Source organism: Cottoperca gobio, chromosome 5 (genome assembly GCF_900634415.1).
Source record: "Cottoperca gobio chromosome 5, fCotGob3.1, whole genome shotgun sequence".
Lineage (NCBI taxonomy): Eukaryota > Metazoa > Chordata > Actinopteri > Perciformes > Bovichtidae > Cottoperca > Cottoperca gobio.
The window spans coordinates 12621-29988 of record NC_041359.1 but is presented as its reverse complement, the minus strand read 5'-3'; the positions used below and the strand labels follow the sequence as shown (position 1 = coordinate 29988).

The following is a 17368-nucleotide window of genomic DNA, read 5'->3' as shown; positions in this document are numbered from 1 at the left end:
CTAGTCAGAGAGAAAAGGCAGAGACCAGTTTTTCCACTAGACCAAAATTCAATGCAACCACAAGACAAGATTTAATTTCAAAGTTTTCCTATCTCCAGCTTTGACTGTGAACAGTGAGATCAGATCCATTCTGTAGAGACTTAGAGAAAATGTTTTCATTTCGATTAAAGTAAGTGAAGCAGAAGTACACAAGAATGGTAAAGGGAAACTACTAAGAGGATCTAAGGGACCTTTACACTTAGTATACATTGCATGTTATTTTTAGTATATGGACAAAACTCTGATGAATACTTAAAATGTAATAGTAGTCATAACTGTATGCTTAGCCTTACCTAACATTTCCTTTTAACATCCCCGGTTATCATATGAAAAAAGTACTCAAATCTTTTACTTCAGTAAAAGTACTAATATCACAGTGTAGAAATACTCTGTTGTTAGAAAGGTCCTACATTCAAGATGTTACTTTAGTAAAAGTACAAAATTATTAGCATCAAATCAAATGTATTTATATAGCCCAATATCACAAATGACCAGTGCAAGGCCTTCTCTGCTGGCCTAAACATCATCAGAATATACATTTATTAATTTATCTATTCTCTTCATTTTATAGCTTTCCTCTTGGTTGCGCTGCTTCCTCAGATATGAGATTTGGAGGGCTGGCCTTTATGTTAGAGCTTTTATCCAATCATATTTCAGCCATAATGTGTTGCCAGGGTCCAAGAAATCTGCCCTTAGGCCTTCAGAATCAACAGAGCCAAAACTGTGGCGTTAACCAATCAGATTTCGAGTTGGGGACACTGGGGCCAGCTAGCAGGCGTACGATAACATCAGCACGTCCACGTTTTTTGATTGGATACGCACTATTGAGAGGCAGAGCTAGCAAACTTTGAACAAGCTAATTTGTGTAGATTTCTACAAGCTGTTTTTTTTCAACCCACAATGGCTGAAGGAGGAGAAGAGATCGATTTGGTCGCAGATATAATTACAACGCCATTTTCAAGACAAACTTTTCAAGAAAAGATAGACATCGTGAGAAGAGAACGGCCAACCCCGACGCTAGCGAGCCCATCACAGCTGGGAAAAGGGTTTGTCGCCACTTTCAAATCACTAACTACGAGCGGTACCCCCGGCTCACAGCCTCCGAGAGGCACTGCACATTGTACTGCTTGGAATGCCTGCTATTTACAACTAAATGTTTCGTAAATATTAATATATCTAGACTGTTTTACTCCAATCAACCTTAACCAACTAACTTCCACAATCTCATCGTCTAAGCCTATGATCAACCTGTCTCTATTATCTGGTTACGTACCACAATCCTTTAAAGTAGCTGCAATAAAACCACTTCTTAAAAAGCCTAGTCTTGATCCAGAGGTTTTAGCCAACTATAGGCCGATATCTAACCTTCCCTTTCTCGCTAAGATCCTTGAGAAAGCAGTTGCAAAACAGTTATGTGATTTTTTTTTTACATAATAATAGTTTATTTGAGGTTTTTCAATCTGGATTTAGAGTTCATCATAGCACAGAGACGGCACTGATGAAAGTTACCAATGACCTTCTATTGGCATCAGACAAAGGACTTGTCTCTGTTCTTGTCTTGTTAGACTTTACTGCTGCTTTCGACACTGTTGATCATGACATTCTACTACAGAGACTGGAACATTGTGTTGGCATAAAAGGAACCGCACTAAGCTGGTTCAAGTCCTATTTATCTGAGCGATCTCAATTTGTATGTGTTAACGATAAATCCTCCATGACAGCCAAAGTCAGTCTTGGAGTTCCGCAGGGTTCTGTACTTGGACCGATTCTATTCACCTTATATATGCTTCCTTTTGACAATATTATAGGGAACCACTCTATAAACTTTCATTGCTATGCGGATGATACCCAATTATATCTATCAATTAAACCACTATGAAGCAGATGAAACCAATCAATTGGCTAAACTTCAAGCATGCCTTAAGGACATAAAAACTTGGATGTCTAGCAACTTTTTGATGTTAAACACAGACAAAACTGAAGTTATTATACTTGGCCCTAAATGCCTCCGAAACGCATTTTCTAATGACATAGAAGCTCTGGTAGAAATCTTGGTGTTATCTTTGATCAGGATCTGTCTTTTAACTCCCACATAAAACAAATCTCAAGGATTGGCTTCTTTCATCTACGTAACATTGCAAAAATAAGATACATCCTGTCTCAAAATGATGCAGAAAAACAAGTCCATGTATTTGTTACTTCAAGGCTGGATTACTGCAACTCATTGGATTCATCCATACTTTCTATTTCTTTTTTTCCAACACAACATAATTTCTGTCAAATGTTGTATTTGTACTATGTTGTTTATCCTGTACACACGACATCTATTGCACGTCTGTCCGTCCTGGGAGAGGGATCCCTCCTCAGTTGCTCTCCCTGAGGTTTCTTCCATTTTTTCCCCTTTAATTTTGGGGTTTCTTTTAGGAAGTTTTTCCTTGTGCGTTGCGAGGGTCTAAGGACAGAGGATGTCGTAACCTGTACAGTCTGTAAAGCACACTGAGACAAATGTATAATTTGTGATATTAGGCTATACAAATAAATTTGATTTGAATTTGATTGTTATCAGGTTGTCTCAAAAAGTCGCTTAAGACGCTTCAGTTGATCCAAAATGCAGCGGCACGTGTATTGACAAGAACAAGGAAACGGGATCATATTACTCCTGTATTAGCTGCTCTGCACTGGCTCCCGGTAAAATATAGAATAGAATTCAAAATCCTTCTCCTGACTTACAAAGCAATTAATGGTCAGGCTCCAGCATATCTTAAAGATCTCATAGTACCTTATAAACCAACTAGAGCATTGCGCTCCCAGACTGCAGGGTTACTTGTAGTTCCTAGAGTCTCTAAGAGTACAATGGGAGCTAGAGCCTTCAGCTATCAAGCTCCTCTCCAGTGGAACCAGCTTCCAGTTTTTGTTCGGGAGGCAGGCACCCTCTCCACATTTAAGAGTAGGCTAAAGACTTTCCTTTTTGATAAAGCTTATAGTTAGGGCTGGCTCAGGTTTGCCCTGGATCAGCCCCTAGTTATGCTGCTATAGGCTTAGACTGCCAGGGGGACACCTCCCGGCTCTCCTCCTTCTCTTCCTCTCTCCTCCCCTCCCTTTTTCTTCTTCTCCCTCTCTCCTCCCCTCCTTCTTCTCCCTCTCTATCTGTATGCATTTATGTAAATGTATGTTACTAACTCATCATCCGGGGTATCATCCCCAGAGTTTCTGTGTCTCATGTGGCAGGTTGCCACTGATAAAGTTTACGTCAGGATCAGGAATCGTGGCTGCGCCTGCTGCCCTGGTCCTGCTGGACACCGGGAAGCCTTTTTGACATTTTCCTGGAATCATCCAAACTTTCTCTTTTTCAACACAACATCATTTTCTGTCAAATGTTGTATTTGTACTATGTTGTTTATCCTGTACATAAGACATCTATTGCACGTCTGTCCGTCCTGGGAGAGGGATCCCTCCTCAGTTGCTCTCCCTAAGGTTTCTTCCATTTTTCCCCTTTAATTATGGGGTTTCTTTTAGGAAGTTTTTCCTTGTGCGATGCGAGGGTTTAAGGACAGAGGGTGTCGTAACCTGTACAGTCTGTAAAGCACACTGAGACAAATGTATAATTTGTGATATTGGGCTATACAAATAAATTTGATTTGATTTGAATATAACTCTGTTGTTAGGGTGATGCAACGTCCGGTTATACTGCGTTTCTGTCTAAATGTATAGTTTCTAGAGCCATGGCGTCATAATGATGGTATTAAGAGGTGGAATAATTCAGGTAGGACTGTGTAGGACATCACTGAAGGCCTAGGTGTGAAATTCACGGCCCGCCACTGCAAATGACACATTGTCTCAGTGTGCTTTACAGACTGTACAGCAGGGGTATTCAACAAAAATTCAAGATCCACTTTTCCAAATTTTCGCAAGCAAAGGTCCGGAGCATCATAACGTCTAACTTACGTTATGAATTAGTGTGATATATATTGAAGCAGCCTAATTGCTGTATCAACGTCTGCACGTCATCAACAACTGACTGTCAAATCTAATAAAGAAAGTACAATTTAAAAACATTTCGACAATATTGTCACTTAACATCGAACTATACAGATATATATTACTGTAGATATGTAGAGTGTTCTTCTCGGGCTGCATTTAATAATAAAAGAGAAAATAAATAAAATAGCTTTTTGTGACCCAAAATCCAAGCAGCTCTGAGGGAACATTCATGAGCAGGTTGTTGGGCAGTGAATGCGTCAGGATTCTGCTGGATTCATCATATTGGGCTCTGAGATTTTCTGTGACCTCAGTTCAGACTTGAGGGAATGTTTGGTCAAAAACGTTGTTCACTTTTCTCTTCTTAGAGAGCGCCATGTGTAGTTATTTTTCTCTCCCTCACTCGCCTCTCGCCTCTCATCTGTCTGTATTCAGAGTTACAATGTTTGCCGCCTCGAATGCACAGATTTCATTGGCTGAGTAGCATCACGTGGGATGGTTTAACTCGCATATAGTTGGTCTGTGAGTTTCCTGACCCGCTAAACCAACGTCTGGGTCTGGACTCGGACCGCGGTCCGCCTGTTAGTGACCCCTGATGTACAGTATACGACACCCTCTGTCCTTAGACCCTCGCATCGCACAAGGAAAAACTCCCTAAAAGAAACCCCATAATTGAAGGGGGAAAATGTTAGAAACCTCAGGGAGAGACTGAGGAGGATCCCTCTCCCAGCTACGCAGACGACACTCAACTGATTCTGTCTTCCCAGATATGAAACCAGGTGGAGGCACGGATCTCGGCTTGTCTGGCTGGCATCTGTCGGTGGATGGCTGAACATCACTTGAAACTCAACCTCAACAAGACCGAGCTACTTTTCCTTCCGGGGAAGGGCTCTCCCATCCAAGAACTTACCATCAACATCTGCACCTCTGTTGTTTTCCCGACTTGGACTGGACGACCAACTGTCAGTCCCTTCCAACATCCAGGCCTCACTGCGAGTGGGACCCAGATTCCCCTCAAACAAAACCGCCTGTTTGCTAGCCTGGCTCCAAAATGGTGGAACGACCTCCCTATTGATGTCAGGTCAACAGACAGTCGTCACACCTTCCGTCACAGACTGAAAACTCACCTGTTTCGACTGCACCTCGGCAAATAAAAAAAAAAAAAAATCTTATTTTCTGTATGTTGGCTTATTTGAAGCTATTATTCTGCACTTTAAATGATTTTATCTATCTGAAGATAATGAACTTACAAGATTCTTGCTGTTCGGAGTTGTATCCTCATGATTGTTTGCATTTATTGTAAGTCGCTTTGGACAAATAAATTAACTGTAATGTAATGTAATGTAATAATTATTACAATTATTATTATTGCATTAATGTGTTCACCACTTTAATGTTGCAGCTGGTATAGGTGGAGCTTATTTGAATAACTTCATATACTGCTGGGTATACTTGTATAATTGTACTTAAGTACATTACATGATTAAATGTTCTTAGTTACTTTCCACCATTGTGAAAATCTGCATTCACATACCATCTCGATAATTAACTCCAAAGGACTGTGAAAACCAAATTGGCCAAATTGCACTACATTTGTTACATTCACATGTAAAGCACAGTTGTGGGAGGTGTCAGATGGTCGCTGACACCTCCCACATCCATTCTCCTGCACGAGCCGCTGTGTGCAGGAGCCCATCTGCTCACAGGGTCAATACCCACACACACACACACACACACACACACACACACACACACACACACACACACACACACACACGTGCCAATTAGTTAAATGAGACAGATTTATCCTGTGTTGATTTGCATTTTTTAATGTGAGCACATGGTTCCAATACTCATATTAATGGCTGAAATAAAAAATGTTGCTCCTGAATAAAACAGAAATGATTTATATAAAGAGACACTATAGACCTCAGATAATGTCTCATTCTGCCATAAATATCCAATCCAATTTTGTCAATAATATATAAATATATAGATAAGTGTAATAAACAGATGTGTACTATAAACACATTAAAGTAGTGACACTTCACAGAGCTCAGGAGTTCAACAGTCTCATGGCCTGTGGGATAAAACTGTCCCTGAGTCTGCTGGTACTGTCTGCCAGACGTAGCTGGGGGGATGGGGGTCTTTAATGATTCTGTGTGTCTTCTTCCTGCACCGCTGGGTGTAGAGCTCCTCCATGGATGGCAGCTCCGTCCTGGTGAACCTCCGTCATGTTGAGCCTCCGCTGCCTCTCGCTGTCTTTTATTATCAACATAATATGAACACCTCTCTACAAAGTTGCAAAATGTTTGTACTGAACAAATCAGTCAAACCTTCTCCAGTATCAGAGCCCTGCATGTTGTACAACCACCATCCACCCTGACCTCTGCCCTGCAACTTCTGTGTGCTCAATGAACGTAACAGTTCCATCCCGACAAGCACTGTCAGTAAATCTAGTCCATGCTTCCAACAAAATGCATTTGATGAGATCATTTAGTAGTATATACATTTCATTTTTAGCTTCCTAGCCCAAACCTATTCGCATTTGCGTTGTCACATTCCCAAGAGCTCAGAATCTGCTGGAGAAAATACTGAAAACATATTTCACAATGTGTGAACAAGTCAGCAATTTGTGCTCTTGTTTTGTTTTTAATTATCTGTGGATCTGTTGATTTGTATTTGCTTGTTAGTGTTGCCATTCAACAGCCTTCCACTCCTTAACAAAATGAGAAATAAGCAGAGGGAGTGTTTGGGAAATGGAGAGTGATCTTGGTGGGGTCACCGCGGCTGTACATTTCTCTCTCAGTGTGACGGAGCCTCCTGAGGCCTGGCCTGCCTCAGCCTGGCCCAGCATGGCTCTGCACTGGGGTTGGTTGTAAGGTGACGGAATGTCCCTCCCCACACCCCCCTCTCTCACCCCGGCCTCTACCTCCCTTCTCACACACTCGCCCACAGAACCCCAGCAGATGGCCAGGAGACAAAGGGTGTGTAAGGGTGAGAGGCCCCCAACACCCCCTCTCCACCGCATTTTTCCCAGTGAGCCCCCCTAAAACCCACCTTGTTCAACAAGAAGCAGGCAGTCTGTTGCCGTTACGTTACAGCTGGAACACTCGGAAACTTCTTTCTCACCCCCCCGCAACCCTAACACACACGTCCGTGTTGCCTCTCAATTAAGACAAATCGACAGCGCTTACTCCATCCCTTGTTCATGCAGATGTGGCGATTTAGCTTTGATTCCTCATTCGTAGCGAAACGAGCTCCTGTAATGCGGAGACATTAGCCTAAATGATTCCTGGTGTCCTTTATCAGACAAGAGCTCCCATTTGGGGCCCCGCGGCAGGTAATTCTGCTTTTGACAGTGCAATTGAACTGGCCAGCGCTGAAGGGCTATTTGGCAAAGAGCCATTTAGTGTAAGTGCTCTCAAGGCCGGCGAATGACACTTGTAGAGACAATGTCACCCCCACTGACACCATCAGTTGATTGTGTATTGAGCAGAACTGGAGGAGCGATGTATGCCTCAGGCCACAAATATGCAGCATTATTGGCAGGGTGAAGTCCAAGGCGAGAGTCCGGTGAGCAACGTATTCAGGCCTGCTCTGTGGGGGTTTCTGTCAATACCAGGTGCCAAGGACACCACGACAGCCACTGTGAGATATTAAACTGGTGATTTCACTAAGGTGTGCTGCACTGTCATTCTTTACACACTCTTTCTACAGGAAGGCTCTCAACACGCCAACACAGTGTCCCTGCACAGACTGAGCTCCGGTAAATGGGCACAGGATTAAAACGTGACAAAGGGTTTGGCTAACCCAAATTACAAAAACATTATATATATCTCTCTGCCCTATTATGGTATCTAACCATGCTGATAGTTTAACATTAAAAATGGACCATGGAAGTGCGGGCAGGGGAGGCAGGGGAGGCAGTGCCTCCCCCGTCATCATGGAAAGTAACTTCTTCAACTATCGTCATTTTTGTGTCCCTGGCAGAAATAAGAAAAACAAAAACACATTTCTTATAAAAAATTTTGTGACACTCACTTAACACCAAAAGGAACATACACTAATTAAATCATAGACCAGTCATTATTATATCACTGGGCCTAATTTTGGATATTCAAACCTGCTAAGTTTTGAATTTAATATTGACCTAATATAAATGTTATGTACAAATGACACATAAATGGCCATTTTAATGAAATGTATCATGTGTTGTAAGATATATTAATATCTCATGTCTTTTTTAAATAAAAAGAACACCTGTTGGTGATCACAGCCATAGTCATGTGACAGGAGAGCACATGGCTGCAGCACAAAGACAGCTCCAGCACAAAGACAGCTCCATGAAGGGAACTGATACAAGATCAAATCAAGGTGTATATTTGGTAAATCGAAAATATGTTTATTGGCTGTCATTTCCAAATAGCTTATATATCCTTTAAATGTAGAAATAATAAGAAAAACAACATTAGGTATGGTCTATTTTGTGTTTATTTAATGCTAGCTCTAAAGAAGACGTTAGCGTGCTAACATATTATGAGATTTTTTTAAAATGTGACAAATCGTCATTTCCACAACAGTCATTTCCATCACTTTGATTATTGTGATGGAAAAGACAATTTGAGTGTTATGGCTTATATCAGTGAAAATAATGTATATTAAATTAAATGTCAGTGGGGTAGCTGTTAGAATGAGGTCTGCGATTACTATTCACCGACAAGAAACCACCAATGAGAATGAATCAGGTACTTTTTTTGTTTTGTGCTAAATAGTAAGTGCAACTTGCTTGTAGGTTTCAGCACTTTTCAGCAATTTTCTGCCATATGATTTTATCTGCTTAAAGTTTAGAGGATGAAGTTCTTCCCTTAATTTTTTTTGTGTCAGGGACAATAAAACTGAACATTGTTTAAAAATGTTTTTGTGAGCTGTCATTTCCAACACATGCAGTCTTTTGCGTCACACAATGTCATCCCCATCACAACACATTTAAACAAAAAATGCATACAAATTGACATAATCACATTAAAAATGTTTTGTAGTTTGGAAAATTGTGCAGTTATAAGTACTATTAATTCAGATTTTTTGAAAACACAAGGTATATTAAATCTTTTTTCTTTTAAAACAACTTTTTGTGGTGTGATGGAAATGATGATTTCTTCTGACTGTTATAATAAAATCATAACAATTGTATATTATTTAAAGAAATTCTGCATAGCCACTACCAGGAAGTTTTAATACACAGGATGTAGAAATAGAAACATATTGAAACATTTCTCTAAATATATTAAATGTTTTCTAAAAGGTTTCAGACCAAAATGGGCCGTAGTTGATCTAGTAATCCCTAGATATCAGTGAGCATCTTCCACTGGATCAACTTTTAACCAAAAGAAATGGTAAACAGTGAGGTCTATAATTCAAAGTAAAAAGGACGGTGTTCCTGGAAAGAGACGTTTCTGTTGTTTTCATTTAACATATCTTTTCAATGCTGTGAGCTCCATAAATGAAAGTCCATTCACCTCCTTTCAGACATCTGAGAGTTAGAGATCACTCAACCTGAGCAAATTAAGCAAACTCTCCATAGCTAAAAACTTTTCTTTCTTTTCTTTTTGTAATTTTGGCGAATCAACTCTTTGAAGTAGTGCCTGACATTTTGAAAAGAGACTAAGGCTTTCCTTAAAAAAAAAAAACAGCTATTGAATTTTCCACCTTCACTTGATAATGTGTTTTTCTCAAACATGTCTGGGGAAGAGCAATGAGCTGAGAGCCTGTTGCCATTCTATTTCATAAATGTAGTCCCTTTAATGTCCGTCATTTCGCTACATGTGCACACAAGTTCTCGTGGAGGCACTACAGTTTCAGGTTTTCCAGTCTTTATGCTAAGCTAGGCTAACTACGCGTAGTATTAATGTGCTCATCTCACTCTCGGAACATAAGCAAACAGAGTATTTCCTAAAATGTTGAACTATTATTAGCTTATAAAGTTTAGAGTAGTTGTAGTGAATAATAATGTACTTTCTTTCTGTCTTTCTGTTCATAGCTTCATCATCATCCTCTATATTCACCATTTTTCTCCCTCATCGCTGTGGTCTTTCCATTTCGGACAGCATCTGTAGCTCTCAGCCGGCTGCTCCCCAGAGACTCTGACATTCACCGGATCAGAGGCCACTGACTCGTGTGATTGATGACCCCCAGAATGGAAAGCAGAGAGATGGACAGATTCCTTTTATCAGGATTGAGGTCTGACTAGATTAAAATGCAGTTGTACAACGCCTCCTCCCCCCTTTTTTGGCATCCCCGTTGGCCTCCCCAGCATCCCCACTCTATCCCAGCCAGTGATCTCACCTGACGGCTGGCACTTCTTTCCTCATCTTCTCTGCTGACCTCTCATCCCATCTCCCCACTCGAGGTGACATGGTGCGGACGTGGCCCAATGGGCGAGACTTTAACCAGTCACTTTAAAATTGACTTGAGGTGTTTTGTTATTTGCTTCCGCAGAGACGTGTGCGAGAAAATTCTCAGTGGAGCTTTCCTAACACCATTTGCACAAAGCTGGTTGGTAAAAGAAAAGTATGTAATGTGTTGCAACATAAATCATAAGTCACTCTGCGCAGCAAACCACAATCAACGCTTGAAAAAACATGCAGAGTGAAGAGGGGAAATTCTCCTTTTTTTTACTCACTAAGTGCTGATTAAAAGAAAAGAGACAATCACTCTCATTCAGTGGCGTGCAGCTGCTTCATTGTTAGATGGCAGAGTGGGAGATTTTTGTGGAGGTGCTGAAAAGATGCCTCAGTGAAAAGGACCTGCGTTTGTTTTTCAGATGGCTCTCTAATGACTGGATGTGATTAACACAAATTATCTCACTTATCACAGCTCAACAGGCTCAGAAAGACAGGCTCTGGGTGCATTCTCTGCAACACTACTTAACATGCATTTAATCAGACTCAGCAGTCAGTATCACATACACAAGGACAGCACTGAACACATTTCTCTAGCAGAAATACATTTCTGGATTTCCCCCTCCACACACACACACACAGCTATGTCCCTGCATTCTCCGCAATGAACTTAATAATGTTACCATAACTGATAGAACTGATGGGACCATTATCAGCAGCAGATTAATCCACATTTGGGGCTCTTGTGAGTATTGGTGTCAGCAGGACGATGTGTGGGATTGAATGAAAAGTACAGTGTGTTTTCATGGTAATGAAGGAACATGTCACCCAGTGCCACAGAGTATACGAGATATACAGGCTTTGATACACACACACAATAGTTGTTAGATGCATTCATTGAGATGGAGATTTCTTGAAAAAGATATCACATATCAGTTGCTTTCCAGCAGCAGACCAGCCCAGAGATGAATTCTCTTTTGTAAACATGTCAGTCTGACGTGCTGAATGACCCCCCCCCCCACCCCCCATCTGTCGCTGAGATTATATTACATGCTTTATGGTCCAGTCATACTGAACTGTACCTTGCAGAGCCATCTGTGGGTGAGCCGTTCAGGCTGCGTTTAAGCTGCTGCCGTCTCTCCGGTCAACCACAGTTTGACCTTGTGACACTGCAGGCACCCGGAGGTCAGCCTGTCACAGCCAACGGACCGGAAGTCACTGTGGGGGCCTTTTTATCCAGATGAGGGTTATATAGTTATATGGAGGGCTGAGGATCTTCAGAGAGACATAACACTACCAGGGACATACAGAGGATGGAAGTGGAAATCTAAATGTTAAACCTGTAGGCCGATGTCACAAAAGATGTAAGGTTAACTATGTCAATTAATGTTTTATTTGAAACACATCCCCCCCCAATGTATCTTCATTTGACTGTTTTGATGTGTATGCCTTACTTATCTGTGACACCACTCTGTGTCATGCACCATCTATCTATAAATAATATCAATTCACATAACTTTGAACAGATTTTAGACTCTCAACAAACAATAAATGAGCCATGGACATGGTAATGTTAACTGTTAGGTCAGTACGTGCCCCACAAACAAATGATAAATGTAGAATATTTTTATATTGCTGCCAAGATGATACTTTTGTTTATGAGACAATGTTATGTGACAAAGTGGTCACTCAGCAGTTTAGAGTTACAATCAAACAAAGGAAATAAATAAGAATGGAAAGTAATGTGCAGGGTGACGATAAAAGCCCCTTACCTCTACCCAAATAATATTATAGCAATATTCATGCTTTCAAAGGTAAATATAGGTTATGACGTAAAATAATGTATCAAAATGTTGTTTTCTTAAGCATGCTCTGTAGGAGAAGATTTCATTTCAACCAAATAAAAAAACATTGCATAATTTAGGACCCATGAAAGAATTGTATCACATATATAACATTAATCATTCACAGAACTAAGAAGTGATCTTGTTACATGTGTTTGTATGTTCAGTACTTGACAGTTTTTTTAATTGTTACAACAGACACCGTTACTATTAAAAGTACTCAGATTGTATACATACACAAGAAGGGATCTAAATGCAGACACATGAATGTAAGCAGTGACTCTGACCTAAATTTGATGAAAATACACACAACCCACCAATCCATAATCTGATTTAAATACTGAGACAATGTTCCTGCAGGTCAACATTTCTGTAATGAGCTGGATGTGTGGATGAAATATCAGAGGTGCTGGTGGTGTAAAGAGTAAGGGGCAGCATAAATTGTGTTAGCTACTTCATTGAAAGACAATGGAGGACAAGATGTTGTGTGTAGTGTCACCCACGTGCTTCTGCACCCCTATTGTCTATTCTCTACTCTGGGATAGGGAAGATGGAGGGGTGAAAGGAGGAGATGGAGGATGTGGGAGGAGGTGGGTTAGTTGACTGCTCTATGTGTGTGTGTGTGTGTGTGTGTGTGTGTGTGTGTGTGTGTGCGCGTGTGTGCGTGCGTGTGTGTGTGTGTGCGTGCGTGCAGGAAGAAGCACAGACGGCTCGTGGTAATTTGATGTGTGTCCCCGGGGATGTTTGATGGATTAATGCTAAGCAGCTCCCTCTTCCAAAGCACCACCTGATCTTTGGGGCTTGTGCCCCACATATAAAAGGCTGCAGTAGTGCTGAGCTCAGCTAGTCCAGCCATCTCTCTCTCTCTCTCTCTCTCTCTCTCTCTCTCTCTCTCTCTCTCTCTCTCTCTCTCTCTCTCTCTCTCTCTCTCTCTCTCTCTCTCTCTCTCTCGCTGCCTCTTTCTCCTTTGCCACTTTCTGTCTACCTCTCCATCCTCCCTGTCCTCTGCTTTCTCTCTCTATGTCTGCTGCTTTCACTACATTTTCTTTTTCTCTTTCTCTCTGGCTTGTCCAGGATAGATTTTTTTGTGAACCTTTTTTTCAATCCTCCGCTGTTTGGCCTGTTCAAGAAGGCCGCTTGGAAGCTTAGTACATTTCTGCTCTTTTCTTTTTCTATCATCAGCCTCTTCACATTTTTCTATGAGGCTCTAGCATCCGTTTTTTAACAGGGAAAGAAAATGCCACGTTCCTTTTTGGTGAAGCAGCCGAAGGTTCACGATTTCTCATCTTCCAACTACTACCATCAGCAGCAGCAGCACTGGGACGACTCTTATACTGTGACACATGCCATCACAGACTCGGCCACTAACTTGGCGGTGCGTTTGAGTGGAAATGGTGAGTTTTTCTTTGAGTTTCAACTTTTTGTGTGTTTCGTCTGCAGTAGCTACAGATTTCTTCATTTGGAGATGATCCATATAGTCCTTAACATAAAACTTAAGAAAACAATCTAAAATAACAGACAGAGATTCATGCAGCGCTGAACTCTATGGATGCTAAATAGTATTCAGGTCACACTGGCTCAATCTGCTTAATACTCAAACCAGATCACACTGCAGCCTTTGGCTTTAATACTATTGTGTACCTGAATGATGAGATATACATGTACACACATATTAGACACAAAATCTGATGCAAGCCTTTGTCAGGTCCAACTAGAAAGAAGGAAAAAAATACTCAGTAGAAAGCAGATAGCCACATGGGACTGTGTTGTCCTTAGATGGTGCAGTTGCCCTTGAGTCTCTCCTCTCATCATCCACCCCCCTCGTTCATCTCTCCATCTCTCTCCATCTGATCCTGCAGGATGTTAGATAGCCACAGGGAGTAGGATTGCAGCAACACAATCCATATGTGGAGCAGCGAGAGGTGATGGAACAGGGTTTTTAGAAGATGGGTATTGACTGGAAAATAGAGAGTGCTGCAGGTAATTCAATAAAGTGCAACACGAGCAGTACATTGGCAGACAGTAGATTTTCATCCGTGGGATTTCTACAGAGGCTGGATGTGAGAACAACCCTGCAATACAAACAATATTGTGTGTGTGTGTGTGTGTGTGTGTGTGTGTGTGTGTGTGTGTGTGTGTGTGTGTTTGTATGTGTGTTTGGCTTTGAGAAACATCCAAAGAAATGTGTGCTTTGAGCAGATTCACCTCCCCCAAATCCCCCCAAATCCCCCCTCACCCCAGCCCTCCACCACCAGCATCACAGATCTTGTGTTCTGAGTTGAATCATTTGTCCCCCAGATTTAGGATGCCAGCTGTCTGCTTCCCTTTGTGTTTCAGTGTGTGTGTGTGTGTGTGTGTGTGTGTGTGTGTGTGTGTGTGTGTGTGTGTGTGTGTGTGTGTGTGTGTGTGTGTGGGTTGGGGGGGGAGTGGGCTCAATATACCATTGACTGCTGTCAAGACCAAACCCCCTTCCCACTAAAGACACACACCCTGCCCAGCCCTCCCTTTCCTCTTTGCCAAATCGCAGTCCCCCACCTGTCACTCAATCTCCCCCTTTCCATACTCATGAACACTCTCAGAAACGCCACAGATGGGAAATGATCTGATTAAAATGATTTAGTGATTGAGGGGATTTCATTGCTGAGACGCTCTGTTTTGATCGGTGTGTGTGTGTGTGTGTCCACCATAGATTTAGATGTGCTGCTGCTGCAAGGCGGCGACAGGTGGATCCATCAAGAACCAAACTACTGCTCTGCTGACTGTTTTATCAATGTCAGCACATTGTGTTTGACTCATATTCAGCCACAATGTGCCTTTCACCCTTTCCCCCTATGATAGCACTTGTTGGAGCCAGTGGAGGTATTGTTTGGGGCAGAAGTGCGCACCAAAGACTCATTAATATTTAATTCCCAAAGCTTGCTGAACCTGGCACTTACAAACAGCTTCCTGTAAGTTTTATTTTGATTAGAGGTTTGGGTAAGAGGGCACTTTTTTATGAGAGTTTATTGAGATCATGAAGATATTCTATGTATTCTAATGGAACAAATATTATCCATCCCTTTATTAATTGTGTTTTCCTTTCCCAGGCTACATCCACGATTACATCATCCCCTCAGTGTTGCAAAGCACAAAGGAGCCAGGTCATGAGCAGACCGGGCTCTCCTCAGTGCCCCTGTACTCCCCAGGTGGCAGTGGCGGGGAAGACTTCTCTGACCACGACATGGAGCATCCGGACAGTCCCGTCTCCTGTGGCACAGTGGAGTCAGACAGTAGCGGCCCTGAGTTGGAGGCGTGCGGTATCAACACCTTCCTCGTCTCTGATGGCCGCTCCCGCAGGAGGCCAGACCAGAGGTGTCCCTGCAAGGGAGGCAGCCAATCGGACAGCAGCGAGGGTGTCAGCTCAGCAGACTGCAGCCCCACAAAAGGGAAATCCAAAGGGCGCCACATGTGCGGGGAGTGTGGCAAGTCTTACGCCACATCTTCCAATCTGAGCAGACACAAGCAGACTCACCGAAGCCTGGACAGCCAGCAGGCAAGGAAGTGTCCAAGCTGCCATAAGAAGTACGTGTCCATGCCGGCGCTGGCCATGCACATGCTGACGCATGACCTGAAGCACGAGTGCACGGTGTGTGGCAAAGCCTTCAGTCGACCCTGGCTCCTGCAAGGCCACATGAGGTCCCACACCGGGGAGAAACCATTTGCCTGCGCCCACTGTGGCAAAGCCTTTGCCGACCGCTCCAACCTGCGAGCCCACATGCAGACGCACTCGGCCTTCAAGCACTACTCCTGCAAACGCTGCCACAAAAGCTTCGCACTCAAGTCCTACCTGAACAAGCACTATGAGTCCGCCTGCTTCAAAGGGCTCCAACCAGAGGACGACTGCAGCTCTGAGGACTGATAGGAAAATATTATTTTTCATTTCTATTTATACACTTTTTAATAGTCATACAACAAAGTCAGAGAAAAGCTAGACATTTCTCAGGCTTGTCACATGCATGCATCCCAATCCTGCCTTTTGATAAAAGCAATAACCTCCCTAAATAAATTATTCAGGAATTATGTATGAAAATAATCAAAATCTCAGTGTTGATCACAAATATAAAATATTTTATATTGTTTTTTTATAAATTGAATTGCAATAATTTACATACCAGTATTATTTTATATGCCAACTAGCTCTTAATTTACCTCAAACATATCTTATTCGTTAAAAAAATTATTTGTGTATTTATTAATTAATAATTAATTTATTGGCGCATTTCTAAGATTATTTATTTATTATTGGTTGATGTATTTGTGAATTTAACATGGATTTATTAGAAGCCATGTATTGGATTTGTTGTAAACAAAAGCCAAAATATATTCTGACACTATATTTCTCTGTCTGATCAATTTGTTGATGACAATAAAACTGATGAAAATAAATAATTACTAAAACTTCCTTCTTTATGCCTGAATACATGGAAAGATGAAAAGATGAAATGCACTTGAATTGAAATATTCAACCAATAAAAACAGCCTTACTGTTAGCAGTTATTTTGCTATTCATAGCATCAAGTCCAACATGTCTTCACAAGGGCACTTTAGTGGGAAAAGATTAAATATTCTGAAATGACCAGTTTGAATATAAAATTTACACAAGAGACCATTTGAAGTAGTTTACCTTGTAGTCCAACAGAGGGTAGTCTTAGAATTTACTATCATACTGTTGACCTATTAAGAAAGAAAGGGGAAATGGAGGAGGATGCTAGTGAGCAGAGGGTAAATGGAATACATTTAATAGCGCTTTTTTATCTTAATGGCCAAGCGCTCATTCAACCGTTCACACATGAATGGCAATAGAGCCGCCATGGAAGGAGAGATGCGTCGGGACACTTGGGACTTGCCCATGGACACTTCAACATGTCAACAAGAAGAACCAATGATCAAACAACTAGGGTTTGGTTTCATTTGGATTTTAACTATTCAGATTCTGCTTATTGATTCTGGTTCTTAACGATTCTTGATTCTGATTCTTTGAGTGGCAGGGTCAAAACAGGTCCCATGCTTATTTCACAAAAAAACATGTATTTATAAAAGCTTTTACAAAATTCATATTGATAATTC

The 17368-nt window shown here is 41.6% G+C and overlaps 1 protein-coding gene across 1 annotated transcript; it reads left to right on the top strand.

The window, feature by feature from the left end:
• The first annotated feature begins 13247 nt into the window (after positions 1-13247).
• On the top strand, positions 13248-16513 carry LOC115008512 (transcriptional repressor scratch 2-like). Its single transcript, XM_029432172.1, has 2 exons — positions 13248-13656; positions 15349-16513. Exons 1-2 carry the CDS (start codon positions 13500-13502, stop codon positions 16158-16160), a joined length of 969 nt encoding a protein of 322 aa, XP_029288032.1. The 5' UTR covers positions 13248-13499; the 3' UTR covers positions 16161-16513.
• The last annotated feature ends 855 nt before the right edge of the window (positions 16514-17368 follow it).

Bases quoted from the DNA above. Each gene is read 5' to 3' on its own strand.
- LOC115008512 (XM_029432172.1), top strand. From the start codon at position 13,500: ATGCCACGTTCCTTTTTGGTGAAGCAGCCGAAGGTTCACGATTTCTCA. The intron at 13,657-15,348 runs GTGAGTTTTTCT...TTCCTTTCCCAG, and splicing joins GGTGCGTTTGAGTGGAAATG to GCTACATCCACGATTACATC.